The sequence below is a fragment of the Rhinolophus sinicus genome, chromosome 2, assembly GCF_057876585.1.
Source record: "Rhinolophus sinicus isolate RSI-liver-muscle chromosome 2, RSI-T2T, whole genome shotgun sequence".
Taxonomy (NCBI): domain Eukaryota; kingdom Metazoa; phylum Chordata; class Mammalia; order Chiroptera; family Rhinolophidae; genus Rhinolophus; species Rhinolophus sinicus.
This window is the reverse complement of record NC_142502.1, coordinates 169518559-169531678: the sequence shown is the minus strand read 5'-3', so window position 1 is coordinate 169531678 and position 13120 is coordinate 169518559. Positions and strand designations below refer to the sequence as shown.

At 40.4% G+C, this 13120-nt stretch overlaps 1 protein-coding gene across 1 annotated transcript in view; it reads right to left on the bottom strand.

Moving 5' to 3' along the window:
- Positions 1 to 221: 221 nt before the first annotated feature.
- SRD5A2 (steroid 5 alpha-reductase 2) overlaps positions 222 to 13120 on the bottom strand; it is a 48790-nt gene continuing 35891 nt past the window's right edge. The window contains exons 2-5 of the mRNA XM_019717416.3: positions 12770 to 12933; positions 8856 to 8957; positions 5926 to 6076; positions 222 to 3185 (exon numbers count right to left, since the gene is read on the bottom strand). Coding sequence (XP_019572975.1) covers positions 3119 to 3185; positions 5926 to 6076; positions 8856 to 8957; positions 12770 to 12933 — 484 coding nt within the window. The 3' untranslated portion in view covers positions 222 to 3118. The remainder of the gene's footprint in view (positions 3186 to 5925; positions 6077 to 8855; positions 8958 to 12769; positions 12934 to 13120) is intronic.

Genomic DNA, 13120 nt, shown 5'->3' with positions numbered 1-13120 from the left:
TTTGGCGCTTTAATTCTGAAAAACACACAAAACGCTACAACATCTTCTACATGGTCAGCAGGAAAACATGTACTCCATGCAAGTTTCACACGAGCAAAACAAAGTATCTTGTTAGCTAAGACACTGTCATATTATTTTAACCAAAAACCACCCCACAGAAACCTAAATTAACCTATTTTTGTTGAACTATTTTTAGGAGAAATGAAAAATACGACGAGTGATAAGCATGCATTGAGACTTTATTGCATTCAATCTACATACATACCCTAGCCCTAAGCATAGAAAAATGGGATTGAAAACAATGGCTTTCGAGCACTAACAATACCTTGGTTATCAAGGGAAGATTTAAGATTACACAGAGTTAATTCTACACTCTATTGAAATTAAGAAGGCCCATGATAATATTAACTTGAAATGACAATAGGGTTTTCTTTTTTTAATTTCCAAACATGTAAGTTACCTTATTAAATCAGGGTTGACCAAAATAAAATTCTAGAGAGCACCCTTTAGTAGCAAAAAACAAACAAACAAACAAACAAACAAACAAAACACAATTACTAAATAGCAGTTTTGTCCTGAGATTACAAGTACTGGGCAAATAATACTGCCATTTATTGAGCATTTATTACATTTCAAGGACTGGCCTAGAAGTTTTGTATGGTTGTAAGACAAAGGATTTAAGAGGCAGTTTCAATGTCATGGAGAAAACTGGACGTCCTATTTCACAGAGCCCAGGTTACACTTTAAGATTCATTTCACAGAATGTGTCTGCCCCACCACCCCTGTGTATTCCTGAACACTAGCGCTGGCAGCTAACCTTAGCACATTTTCCTGAACCTTTATCGTACCTCCTTGGAGTTCTGAACTGCGGTGGAGAAACACTGTAAATCATTTTTCTTTTTTATTTTCAGCTCAAAGCCCCTAATTTCAAGTTGGCAAAATGAAGAGAGAAGTAACACTTTAAAAAAAAAAAAAAAGAGGGGAGAAAAAATACAGCTCAGTACCTTATAAAAATCTTCCTGAGTCCAGGGGTCTTTTACTTCAAACAAAATTAGATGCATCCATGATTTGAGAGACATTTAATGAATAGCAAAAACATTTATATGATTACAATTTGTATTTTTCAGTAATCTACATTATCCTCAGATCTTGGAGTGTCCTATGTGTCTTTTGAAATTAAATTTATTGGGGTGACAATGGTTAGTAAAATTATATCGTTTTCAAGTGTACATTTCTATAATCCCTCATATATATATATATATATATATATATATATATATATATATATATATATATATATCACATTGTGTGCTCCCCACCTATGTGTCATATAGTGAATTTCTGCAGTTAGCACATCTGATAAAACTGGTGCTCATTTCTCAAAAGAGCTTACTAAATATTACTGATGCTTGCTACAGACCTAGGCCAGAGGAAGACAAATATCTTCATACCTTCTGATTCTGAGTTTTCAGCCCTTTCCTTCCAGACCCTAATGTTTCAGCACTCATAATAGGCTAATTCCCCCCACAGAGGTTGCAAATTCTAATGTGAACTAACTGGTCTGTCCCACTTCGTAGCAGGCTCCATGGGCCCAGATCCCCCAATTTTTAAAAGAAAATGAATGTATTTAGTTTCTGTTTCTCATTTGTTTGTCTTGTTCTTTTGTTGTTTTTGGTTTATATACCACATATCAGTGAAATCACATGGTTCTCATAGACACAGACAATAGCTTAGTGGTTACCAGAGGGTAAGGGGGGTGGGGGGTGGGGGGTGGGAGATGAGGGCAAGGGGGATCAAATATATGGTGATGGAAAGAGAACTGACTCTGGGTAATGAACACACAATGGGATTTATAGTTGATGTAATACAGAATTGTACACCTGAAATCTATGTAATTTTACTAACAATTGTCACCCCAATAAATTTAATAAAATTAAAAAAATAAAAAAGAAAATGAATGTAGAAACCTCCTCATGTTTGAGTTTTGGAAACTTTGAATGTAATGAAAAGAAAATCCAACTATGTGTGAAACACTGTCTAAGCCAAATAAAACAGGTTTTCTGCCCAGGTTCCTGCTTCTGGTTGCAGCTTTCAGCCTCTGCTCTTCGGACCTTTGAGGACTACTGCTCAAGATACACCTTCTTGATCAGAGCCTGAGGACTGTGGTGAAGAAATTCCAGAAGAGAAAAGTTGCTGGCTGCTTCTGATGTGCTTCACGGTCACTGGTGAGGCAAGTAACATCTGATCTTACTCAGAAATTTCCTTATTTGACGCTTGCTCATTGTTTGGATATTTCCACCAGTTTCCAAGGATATGACAGTTCACAGTAGCTACTCTAAAACACTTCTTTACTCTCTCAGTAGCCATCTACTGTCAAGTCTTTTTCTTTGTGGTCATTAAAGCCTGACCTTCAATAAAACCCACACTAGTTTTCTGAGTCAGGTTATGATTTCTCTGACAGGGATGATGAAATATCTTCGGGAAGACGGAGGCACTAAGACAACGTGCAAGTTTAAAATGGGGTCACTGGGTGGTGACATTTACAGCTATATGAAGAGAGGACTCCTCTATTAAAAGTCTACCTCATCATGTCACATCTCTCACCATTAACTAAAGAAAATGAAGGTAGGACTGTGTTTTCATTTGGCCGTAGATTTTCTCTGGGGCCGTGCGGCTTCAGAATTTAAATCTCTGCTAATTTGTATAGGTGTAAAATATGTATCTTGCATAAATTCTATACACACTGCCTTCAACCCCAACCTTTCTCGACTACAGAGCTGTCTTACATGGGTAGAGAGCAGGTATAAAGCCACATGCACTTGGATCACACAAAGACAAAACACATAAGGTAGCTTTGCACGCAGGAGAAGTAGCTAAGCGCCTTGTTGAAGCTTCCACAGGAGGTCAGGATAGAGAACCCTGGGAGGGTGAGAGTACACCCTAAGTGGGTGCCATGCAGATTCTCCCGGCCAGCTGTCAGACGGCAAGAGGCCTACTATTATGTACATGTATATGTATGTATGTACATGTTGGAACCTTAAACATTACAGGTTAAGCAACTTGACGGTTTTACAGTATCATGGGAGCTTTGTTCCCTTTTTTTCCTTTTTTGGTTTCTTTAAAAGATGAATGGAATGAGGGCTTTCCGAGATTTCGGGTAGTCCTCAAAGATCTTGAGGTAGAACCTAAAAGACAAGCAAATATAAATATACTCAAGGTCAATAGTTGAGATTTGCTGTGTCTGAAATCCTTCTTACAAATCAATCTACACTTATTCAGGGCCTGACTCTTCCTGACGGCCATTTGTCCATCTTCTTTCTGTCTGCTGCATCCTATCTTTTATAAATGTTGAAGTTTCTTGTGTTCGGAAATAAAAATAACCAGAGAACAGTGGTGATGGTTGCCCAACACTATGCATGTACTGAATGCCACTGAATTATACACTTAAAATGATCAATTGTGTGCTATGTATATTTTACCACAAATAATGTAATAACTAGAAAGAAGTACTCAATGGATTCAACTGGAAAATATAGGAAAGCAGAGACCCTCAAAAGCTATGGGCAAGGTTAACCCTAGAAAAATGTTCCCAGGAAAATATCTCTTCATGAGGCCTGGGAATGCTGAGAAAATGTTATCTTGTATTATGAGTTGAAGTGTGTTCCCCCAAGATATATGCTGAAGTCCTAACCCCCAGTACCCGAGAATGTGACCTTATTTTGGAAATAGGGTCATTGCAGTTATGACTTATTAAATTGAAATGAGGTCACAGTGGAGCAGGGTGGGCCCTTAAAGCAATATGATGTCCTCATAAGAAGGAGGGAAGAGACTCAGAGACAGACATGTAGGGAAGAAAGGCATGTGAAGACAGGGGCAGAGACTGGAGTGATGCAGCCATAAACCGTGGAACACCAAGGATTGCCAGCCTCCACCAGCAGCTAGGAAAAGGAGACAAGGAAGGATTCTTCCCTAGAGCCAGCAAAGAGAGCATGCATGGTTCTGCCCACACCTTGATTTCAGACTTCTGCCACCAGAACTATGAGAGAATAAACTTCTGTTGTTTTAAGCCACACAGGGTGTGGTGATCTGTTTCGGGTAGGCCTGGGAGACTAGTATGTCTTATAAAAAGACTTTCTCCTAAGTGACCAGGCAGTCCCCTTAACTAGTTGAAGCTGGTAGCTCTCAAGTTATAATCAAGATGATACACTCTAGGTACCTTAGTTTGAACTGGGAGACAAATAGTAGTAATATGTTACAAGAGGTGTCTGGATTTCAGGATTATGATTAGAGGTTTGGTGAGCTCCCTCTTGTAAAGCCCAGTTAGCCCTGTGAAAAAGAAGCCCTCTGCCCCTCCCTCTCGGGAGGCTGACATAGCAGGATAGGGCCTCAATTTGGATTTTATTGTTGAACCAGCTGGAACCCTCTGGGTGGAATTGCTGTCCCTCCCCTGAGCGAGCCCAGCTGAGTCCATGCTTCTCAGGGACCCTCCAACTGCTGGCCAATGCCCTCTCCTCCCCACTCCCCCTCGGCCTCTGCCTGAAGTGGGGACAACTGTTACACTGACTGTTTTACAGGCTGGGCACCCTCCCCCACCTCAAGGCTAAGGAGGTGGCAGAAATAGGTTATGAGAAGAGCTGTTGTTTCATTTTCTGACAAGTCTCTGCTTGTCCACTCTGGGGAAAAGAACCCATTCTTAGTATAACCTTCAAGACTATGAAATTAATTATTAGCTGGACTAAAACACTTGTGCAGGAGCTTAAGGGGTTCCCCCTGGGTCCTGGTTCCAAGTCCATTCCCTGTGGACATTCTCTCTCTCTCTCTCTCTTTCTCTCTCTCTCTCTCTCTCTCTCTTTCTCTCTCTCTCCCCCCCCCCCCCCATAGGCTTTCTCTTTCCTCCAACTACAAAAGCCGTTTTAGAGAAAGGATCTGAAATTTGCATTTAAAGCCTGATAACAATTTAGTATGTTAGCCTTTCCCTGCAGTGATACTTTTAGCTAACTTTTATTCCCACCCCATTCCAGGTGCAGGGGTTGGAGGAAGGTGGGACTTTGGAAAGCTTTAGGCTAGACCTACAGAGAAAAGGTTCTAAAACCCTGCAAATTCGTGACATTTTCCAGGTGATGGGACGGTCCTGAAATTACACAAAAGTAATTGCTTACTCTATCTTCCCAGGAAGTCAGCAATGACCTTGGCTATGATTTAGTGGGGGTGGGAATAGGGAAAGGAGGAGAGTACCAAAATAAAGCCTGAGATTACACAGATTCCTGTGAGATAGGAGAAATGATCCTGGAATTTCCAGGGCTCTGTGATTACCTGAAATTTTAGCACCAAACCTAGAATTAAAAATAGCAGCCACACTTGGCACAGATCTAGTGCTTTTCCCCGGGGGTTCTCTATCGTGGCTGAACCTCAGAATGATCTGTGAAGCTCTGGAAATTGCTGCCCATGGCCTTACCCACGGAACATACTTTGAGAGATGTGGCGAAAGTGAGTTGATGTGAAGCATGGAAATGGAAGCTCCTTCTTGTATCTCTAGACTCTTACATGTAGCCCACTACCAACCAGTAGCCGCTGCCAGCGAGGCCTGCTAGGAGGGCACAGAGCCTCCTGGGACAACTAACTCATATGGGTACAAGGCACTTCCCTCTGGGAAGCCTTCTTCAACAGGGTACCTTCCCTGGAGTGCCTTTGTCTGTACAGGTTCTTTTTTGCTCATAGAAAACAAAAATGTGTTACTGCTACTGTCATCCAGCTAAATTCCTACTGCAGTGAAAGCCCAACAGGTCAGATTCACCAGTCCTGATTATCCCATCTACTTTACCTTATAAACCGAAATGTCTTAGGTTTCTACATCTGACTCGGTGCTAAAAGCCTGTTTGGAGAAGAAAGCTAAGTGGATGTTGCCAACTTGATTGAAAAGTTTACCTGTGGTGGTGAAAAGCTCGTAGCCCAAGGAAACAAAATGAGAAAAACGCAAATGCAAGTGCTGGGAGGGACCAACTGGCCAGGGCAAAGCCGATCCATTCAATGATCTCGCCAAGGAAATTAGCTCCAGAAACGTATGCGAACAAGCCACCTGCGTGCAGAAGAATCAAAAAGTCAATCAACAGACCTGGATCACTGTGACATGAAAGCCCCTCTTCTTTGTTCTGAAATATGTAAGGGCAGCTAGAATGAATGTGAGGCTGGAGGTTCTCTTCCCAGTCATCACAGGGTGGTGGATTCTTCTTGGGGAGAAAGGAAAACAAAGCAACAGCAGAATATCCTGGAAGCGTGAGGAGTGGCCCCAACTGCTTGATGGGCTTCACCCAAATATTTAACAACTGCTGGACCACTGGCTCCGGACAGGATGAGGACGAGGGGCAGGAGGTCCAGGTTTTGTTTCATTTTATTAAGTAACATTTCCAGGCCACCTCTTAACTTCTCACTCTTTTTCTGGACACCCACACAGCTGGTCAGCATATTTCACGTTCACAGTAGGGCAAAACAACACACTATGTGAAAACAGTCATAAAAACCTGAATTGATGTGAGAAGTAATTTGATTCTCCTTTGGCATCTGCCCTCTCACCTCTGCAAAGCAGTATCATGTTTCCCTGAAAATAAGACCTCGCCAGACCATCAGCTCTAATGCATCTTTTGGAGCAAAAATTAATATAAGACCCAGTATTATATTATATTATATTATATTAGACCCGATATTATATTATATTATATTATATTATATTATATTATATTATATTATATTATATTATATTATATTATAAATTATATTAAAGACCCGGTCTTATATTATATTACAATAAGACCGGGTCTTATATTAATTTTTGCTTCAAAAGACGCATTAGAGCTGATGGTCCAGCTAGGTCTTATTTTCGGGGAAACACAGTACACTCCGTTCCAGTTTAAAGGACGGAGTAAGACCTGCACGGTTTTGCCCTTGCAAAGCTGATGAGGTCTGCTTCCACTGATTTTGTAAGGTTTATTTTCTATCCAACCAAATATTCTGATATCAGAACTACATTAGAAATCAACACATTTCTAATCATAGTAAATATATCTACACTCAAAATTTCTGTCCCACACTAAATTGGGAAAGTTCACTTAACACAAATAGTTTTCATTCCATAGTTATATAAAGAATATTTTGTTTTTAAATCATTCTCTAACATAACTCAATCGTTGGAAACTAACCTTGCCAATCTAGCTTTTAAGAGCTTTCTCTGCTCTTCTTTGTCTAGTTATTAAGTGAAGATCTAAAAAATTGACACCCTTAAACTTCCGTAAGGATGACACTGCATAAGCGGTTTCCAACCTGTGATTCCCCGGACCCTGGGAGAAACCACTGACGTATTGCAAAGGGTCTATAAATTGTCTCTGAATATGGCAAATGCATATATATTTCAACCTATGGTATTATTTTTGTTTGATATAGATACTGTTATGATGTTAGAAACATTTACGATCATTTAAATGTGCTTTTGAATTCACAGTAGCTTTGTCATTATTTTCTTAATCAATGAATGTCAATCTGCATTAACATCATGTTCAATTTAGGAAATTTTTTAACATAAAGTGTTCTATTAGGTTGGTGCAAAAGTAATTGCGGTTTTTTTCAATAATTTTTAACCTTTTAAACCACAATTACTTTTGTACCAACCTAATATTTACATGAAAAAGGATGGGAGCCACTAATACAAATACTCACCTAAAAATGTCAAAGGATTACTTGGACCGATTCACTCCCAACTGCTTGTATTTGTCAACTCATACCCTGGTTTCTTGGGAGCAGTTAGGATTTCAAATATTCTGTGCCTTTATCTCTGAAAATTCACTGTACTTGTAACACCTCCCTTCCAAATTTTTGATTAAGTAAATATTGTTCTCTACACCTTTAAGAAATACAAGTGTCAGGAAACTCACTTATTACCCCCGACTACTCACTAGATAAGTCTAGTGAGACTCATTGGAGAGGACAAATTTGCTGATCATGTATGATTCAGCCATATTTCTTAATCTAGGAAAGGCTGACACTCTGTGTGTACATGATGGTTCATCTTTTATGTCAATTCGAATGGGCCACAGGGTGCCCAGATATTTGGTAAAATATTATTTCTGATTATGTCCATGAGGGTGTTTCTGGATGAGATCAACATTTGAATTGACAGACTGAGAAAAGCAGATTGCCCTCTCCAAGGTGGGTGGGCCTTGTCTAATCCAATGAAGGCCTGAACAGAACAAAAAGGTGGAGTAAGGGAAAATTTACTCTCCCTGCTGACTGTCTTTGAGCTGAGACTTTGGTCTTCTCTGGCACTCAAACTGGACCTTATACCACCAGCTCTCCTGGGTCTCCAGCTTGCAGATAGCAGATCATGGGACGTCTCAACCTCCATGATCACATGAGCCAATTCCTCATAATAAATCATTTTATACCTCTATAGTTGTATCTATATCTATGTATGTATGTATGTATGTATGTATGTATGTATCTATCTATCTATCTATCTATCTATCTATCTATCTATCATCTTATTGGTTCTGTTTCTCTGGAGAACCCTAATAGAGCATATGATAATGTTACCTACCACAGTGAGGTCGCAGCCTCCTTCCTGCCCCCAGCTTCACACCCCCCTCATCTTCAGGGTATTGTGATCTTGCACCTTCCTGAGAACCCTTATACCGCTCTTGAACTTGTGGGTTCAGATCAGAAATTCAAGTGTGTTGTGGGGTGGGGTGGGATGTGGAGGAGAAGTCTGGGGCAAAGCAGGATACATCGTGTCATTTGTTACTCATAGCCTGTCCCTAAGACAGGCTCCCAAGGAAGAGTGGGAATCCGGAGGGCAAGGGAGATATTACCTTGTGGAATCTTATAGATGATTTCTCCAGGTTTCCTGAGGCGGCGCAATATATAGTCACTATGAATGTTGATTCCCATTCCCAAAATAAATAAGAAGAGGCCTGGGCAAAGAAGAGAGAGGAAGGAAGTTAAAAATGTACCCTGATTTTGGTGTTTTTCTCACAAGCTAAGTTTTTTTCCTAAAAATGAAGGGAAGGGCATTTGATTTTGAATTCTAAGAATGTTACTAAGATATGGCAAAAAAAAAAAAAAAAAAAAGTAGGTGGGAGAAGCAATTAGTGCTGGTCCCAAATTTGAGTGGAGAGGCTGTGCTGTTGCAGAGACCAAAAAACAGGAAGTGCATAGTGTCACGTGATGGAGACAGGTGGGAGAGGAAAGAAGGAGGCAGCACCACTGTCCAATTCTTAAATAAGCAAGTAAACGAATGAATAAATAGCAAGCCTTTGGTTCATTGACAAATAGTCAAATCACAGTTTTGGTTTGATTGACTATAACTCCACAGCCAATTCCACCCCCTTCTCCTTTTCCATCTTCACTATAGAGGCCAGAAGGCTGAAAGGTGGTCTTGTGACCTAGTTCTGATGAGAAGATGTAAAGAGAAGTCTTCTGGGGGCTTCCTTGGAAATCTTTTGCTTTTCTGATAAAAGGGGCAGATGGAGCCAGTTCCTCTACTAGCTCCCTCCTCCTTCGTCGCCAGATGTGATGCCTTGAGCTACAGCACCTGTCAGGTAATCATGAAGTGACTATCATGAGGACCAGAGGTGAACATGCTAAGAATAGTAGAGCAGATGTCATTAAGATCCCAGGTACTGTGTGACATCAGCAAGCAGCTAAAGGAATGCCGAAGCCAACTACCTTTGAACTTTCTTGTTATGGAAGAAATATATATTCTTAATTATTTAAGTCACCATGAGTTGATTTCCTGTGACGCATTGCTGAGAGCATTCCTGACTGATAATATCCACTCTCATGAAAGTAATGTGAGTTAGACTGGAGAGCTTGACACCTAGCAAACTGATTTCTACCACTGCCAACTCACACACATTCTCCTCCCATTCACTGGTACAGAAAGGGCTCTGGTCTGAGGTGAGAAGAGCCAGGATCAGGGATGCTGGTCTTGCATCCCAACAGCCATATCATTACAGACCAGAAACATGCCCAACCTCACCTCTCAACAAAGTGTCTTTGTGCTGATCAAAATACATGAGGCAAAAAGCAAGAACAGTTGAATAAAAACAGTCAGATCTACTCTCACCTCAATTGCTATGATATGAAACAATGATTTTCAATCTTGTCTAGTCAAAAGATCATTGGCCTAAGAGAAAAGGAACCTGGGGAGGGATGCCAGTGGTGAGGGAGTAAAGGTGGAGAGACAGGGGGTAGTAGCATGTACAGCAGTGGAAAAAGTAGGAAACTTGGACTAGATATCTGTATGTACTTAGGCAAGTCACAACCTCTCTCGGCCTCAGTTTTCTCATCTGTAAAATGTAGATTCTAATAGTACCTATCTCACAAGGATGGTATGAGACTAATTCATATGTTCATTTATTCAGTCATTCAACTAATATTTAATGAGGACTTACTATGTACAAGGAAGTTTGTCCTAAACACCAGAGATACAATAGTGAGAAAAAATCAACGTGCCTCTTCTAATGGAGCTTAAATTTTAGTGGAGGAACACAGAAATGGATTTAAATAATTTAAAGATCAAAACTCACATGATTATTACTGTAAAACAGAAAATCAAAGTAGGATAATGAGATTGAGAGTGAATTGGGGTAGGGTGGAGGTGTTTCTACTTTAGATGAACTGGGGAAAGCTTTTCTGAAGATTTGGCATTTGCCCTGTGATTTGAAAAATAAAAATGCAAAGCTCTCAGGGAGAGCAATCTGGTAGAGCCATCAGCAGGTGCAAAGGCCCTGAGGTTAGAATAGTTTTAGCAGGTCTAAGAAACAGAAGAAAGGCATTGCAATTGAAGCTATGAGATAAGGGAGAAGTGAGGCGATATATAATAGAATGATAAGTAAAAAGTGACATCAAGTATTACAGGCCATGGTGAGAAGTTTGGATTTTTAAGTGCTATAGGAAACCACTGCAGGTTTTAAGCAGGAGAGAAACAGGATCTGATTTCTGTTTGCTATTATCACAAAAGAAATACATATGCTGTGTGGAAGATTGAACACTAATCAGCAAAACTAAGAAAACCAAGACACCTTATTCCTACCACCCAGAAATTATCACCATTAAAAACTTCAGTGCATACCTTTCCAGATTTTCATCTTATATAATATCTAAGCCATAGTCCAATTTCCTCAGATGTCCCCCAAATACCTCTTATAACTGGTTTGTGCCAACCAAGATCCAATATAGGACCACATCTGGCGCATGGTTGTTAAATCCTTTAAGGCTCTTTTAATCTAGCCCAAATCCCTGCCTTGAGGGGAGAGGGAGACACTGACTTCTTGAAAAGACCACATAGTTGTCCCTCAGAATTCACTCCTTTCTGGATAAAACTGTCTTACTTCCTCATGATGGTGTTTAACTTATTTCTTTATTCCCTGTATTTCCTATAAATCGGCATAAATCATTTTCCTGTATGGTTATGTTACCAGTTTAATATACAGTTAGTTACATTTATTTTGTTTGTTCTCAATTTTAGGGACCTTTCTTCCATTTAGATTTTTTAACTAAGTTATGAAGTTTCATGATTCAAATGACAAAGCTGTATTGAAAGAACTCTGCCTACCATCCCACTCTTTTAACACCAAACCCTACAGTAACCTTTTTAAAATTATTATTAGTTTCCTTTTATATTAATCCAATATTTCCTTTTCCAATTTTACACACAGATACACACACATTTTCTTTCTCTCCCCTTTTCACATAAAATGTAGCATGCTAGCTACATTGTTCACACTTTATTTTTATTTAACCATATTTCCAGAGATCTCTCCACATGAGCACACGGAGACACTTCTTGTTTTTACTTTGCTTTGTTTGTTTTTGTGGCTCCAGAATACTCCTTGGTGCATATGTATTAGCATTCACACAATTAATCCTCTGGTTGTTTGTATTTTCAAATGTTCACTCTGACTGTTGTGTGGAGAAGTGGTTGGTTATTGGAGGCCAGAAAGTGTAGGTTGAAGGTCACTGTGGTGGTCCAGGCAAGAGGTCATGGAATAGGAGGAAGTGAGTGCAGTTTGGAAGAAGTTGGCATATGTTTTGGAACTAGAGGCAGCAGTGCCACATGATGGACAGAATGTGATGTGTGATGCAAAAAGAAGAAATGGGGATAATTGCCGTATTTCTGGCCTGAGCCAAAATCATGTACAAACAGTTGAACCTTCCTGGACTTCAGTTCCTCTCGCAGATAAGGAAACAAATTCAACAGTCAGCATTTTCTATGATTTTAGGTAGGTGGTCAGGAAAAGTCTATTTGAGGAGGCATAATTGATAGAGACCTAAATAAAGAGAGGAACCAAGCTCCATGAACATATAGGGGCACAGCATGCTAAGCAGAGGGAGTGGTCTGCACAAAAGCTCTGGGCCAGGACAAGCTTGACCATTTCAGGCCCAGCGGGAAGGCCACTGAAGCTACAGCACAGAAAATAAGGTGGATGGAGGCAGGAAAGGAGGTCGGGACACCGGGCTGAGCCAAGGTCATTTGGGTTTCATAGGCGGTGGTGAGGGATGTGCATTTTATCCTGAAATCCACTGGAGAGTTTTGAGATGGGGAATGGCATGGTGTTTTTCACAGCTCTCTCAGGCTGCTGTACGGAGAAAAGACCAGAGAAGGGAGGAGAGAGGGGCAGCATGGAATCACTGAGAGTTTACTGTAATAGGGCGGGACGAGGTGATGGTGATTTACACTGTGGGGAGTGGTGTTGGATGGAAAGTGGTCAGGTTTACTCACCCAGGCTAAACCGTATGTCTGTGTACCACTCAGCAGGGTATTCAGCACAGTAAGTCAGACAGTAGCCTTGCAGGAGTCCGTTCCCCATGCAGAAGACGAAGCCTTTGAAAAGTAACACGACTGGAAAAGGCCTCCCTCTAGTGAGGAATGAGTAAACAAATGTCCTGGGATATGGGGGAGAAGGGTCAAGCCAGGATACATTGTTCAAAAAAAAAAAAAAAAAAAAAATCAATGAGAGGAAAACATTACAAACAGATAATCACATCAAACCGATTTTTAAAAAAACATTTTCCCTTAGAATTCTGCAATGAAAGAACATGATTACCTGGCTCTAAAAGAAGCATTTATGAT